This window comes from Cryptomeria japonica, chromosome 8 (genome assembly GCF_030272615.1).
Source record: "Cryptomeria japonica chromosome 8, Sugi_1.0, whole genome shotgun sequence".
In the NCBI taxonomy this organism is placed as follows: Eukaryota; Viridiplantae; Streptophyta; class Pinopsida; order Cupressales; family Cupressaceae; genus Cryptomeria; species Cryptomeria japonica.
The window spans coordinates 720,923,572-720,925,629 of record NC_081412.1 but is presented as its reverse complement, the minus strand read 5'-3'; the positions used below and the strand labels follow the sequence as shown (position 1 = coordinate 720,925,629).

The window sequence follows — 2,058 nt, the reverse complement described above, 5'->3', positions numbered from 1 at the left end:
TTTTAAGAAAATATTTCTATTGTTTGAACATTTAATCATCTCATCTCTTGAATGATAGCCCTTATATTCTAGAACATTTTGAAAACCCTAATCTATAAGAATATCCATTTAAAAGATTGGTTTTTTATACATTTTCACATTTGAAAGAACAGGAAAAGAAAAAATGTATTTCAAAAGGATGAAAGATCATCTGGTATGAAAACACTCATACTTCACATAGATTTCTTTTTCACATGCTATTTCTGCTACGACTGGAAGGTCATTGATACTTGCAAATTCAATAAAAATATAAGAATTATCAAAACATGAACAACCTGAAACTTATAATTTTGAAATCCATTTCCAGAGGATATGCGAAGTTTATGAGACGATAGCTTACAGATTTTGTCAAAATAACATGAAATTTTTCTCTCTCTTACATACATAATTGGGATGCCCTAAAGGAGCCGGATATATTCCCTTCACCAGAGATAATGAAATAAGCTGAAATTACTTGATTCGAAAAATAGGTCTTCCATGCTGTTTGGACTGATGAAAAATAGGTCTTCCAAGCTGTTTCGGCAGATCTTGCAGTTCGATTGCTTGAACTGTGCGTCGCTTCTTCGCTGCACAAACAAAAAAATCATTAACATTAGCTTAGCTCACTTCATTCATGGTTTAGTACTACATGATTTAAATGTTTTTGGAAAAAAAACACCTGTTTCTGCTTGCTGGTACCCTTGTTGCAGTCTTCTCTTGGATGCTTCCATCTTCTCTCTTAAAAATTTCTCATCGGCAGACTTCGATTTACACTCGTGAGAAATGGTAACCACATGGTTTACACTCTGCTTTGGATCTTCCGCATTTTCAGACTGATTTTTTTCTTCCCCGTTTCCAGAATGATCTTTTTCTTTGGCATTTCCGGAATGATCTTCCTGATCTTTTTCTTCGGCATTTCCGGAATGATCTTGGTCTTCCTCTTGAGAGGACGTAGCAGAATTAGAATTAGCATCAGCAGAAGAAGATGTGAAAAGTGTCTCAGCAATCTTGTCTCTTCTTTTTCTCAATTCATTGGGGCAATCAAAAGCTGCAACGAGAATTGCAGCCTCAATCACAGTGAATATATCACAATCTGCAGCCTCAAAAAACTTGCGCCATTTTTCCATGATATTCGATGTCATTTTAATCTTCTCTCAACTCCAATTCTCAGTCTTGCTCAATGCTCACGAACAATGGATGAGGATTCAATTCGATGCAATTTATTAAAAATTGGTTCCAACCTGCAATTCAAACAAACAATGCGAGTTTTTCAATTATTTTATAGTAGTTTTTAAAAATAAGTTTTCGCTATTTTTTTAGTTTTTAAAAATATGTTTTTTTCCCTATTTTTAGGAATATGTTTTTTTCTATTTTTAGGATTTGCTTTTATCCGATATGTCTTAAAAAACATGGTTATTATCATTTGTTTTTAGTTGTTATATTTCTAGATTAATATAATTTTAGATAAAATTATATGCAAATTTTTAAAATGAATTAATATTTCATTAGTTTCTATTTGTAGAATATAACTATGTTAAGAATAGCTTAATTGATATATATATATATATATATATAACAATAATATATTTAATTTTAATAAAAATTATTATTATTTTAAATTATAACAAAAATATTTTTAAAATAATTAACAATAGTTTGATTAACTATAAAATTAAGAATCTTTTTATTATTTAATATACATTCAAAAATATATAGTAATTATATTGATGAATGTTTTTGAAGTAATTAAGAATTTTCTTATATTCACATTAAAAAGTATATAATATAATATAATATAATTTTATCTCACGGAATAAGAATAAAACACAGCATGATAAATGTTGAAATTAATAAAAATGATTTAAACTGATTTTTATTTGTATTTTTATTGTATTAGCACTATTTGTCATAGTTAATACATTAACTAAAATATAATTATAACTATTATTTAAAAATAATAGTATTGCAAAAAAATAATATTAATAAATATTTTTTATTAAAAATTATAAATAAATTATTTAAAAAATAATTAACAATAAT

General features: G+C 26.9%; 1 protein-coding gene across 1 annotated transcript; it reads right to left on the bottom strand.

Annotated features, from left to right (window-relative positions):
- Positions 1–320: 320 nt before the first annotated feature.
- On the bottom strand, positions 321–1,252 carry LOC131074197 (probable mediator of RNA polymerase II transcription subunit 26b). The gene is made up of 2 exons (XM_058010760.2): positions 698–1,252; positions 321–605 (listed from the first exon to the last, which is right to left on the bottom strand). The coding sequence occupies exons 1-2, from the start codon at positions 1,158–1,160 to the stop codon at positions 490–492; spliced, it is 579 nt and encodes a 192-aa protein (XP_057866743.1). The 5' UTR covers positions 1,161–1,252; the 3' UTR covers positions 321–489.
- Positions 1,253–2,058: the final 806 nt, after the last annotated feature.

Excerpts from the sequence above, each read along its gene's own strand:
- LOC131074197 (XM_058010760.2), bottom strand. The coding sequence starts at position 1,160 with ATGACATCGAATATCATGGAAAAATGGCGCAAGTTTTTTGAGGCTGCA. Across the intron at positions 606-697 it reads GTACCAGCAAGCAGAAACAG|CGAAGAAGCGACGCACAGTT; the intron begins GTGTTTTTTTTC and ends TTGTTTGTGCAG.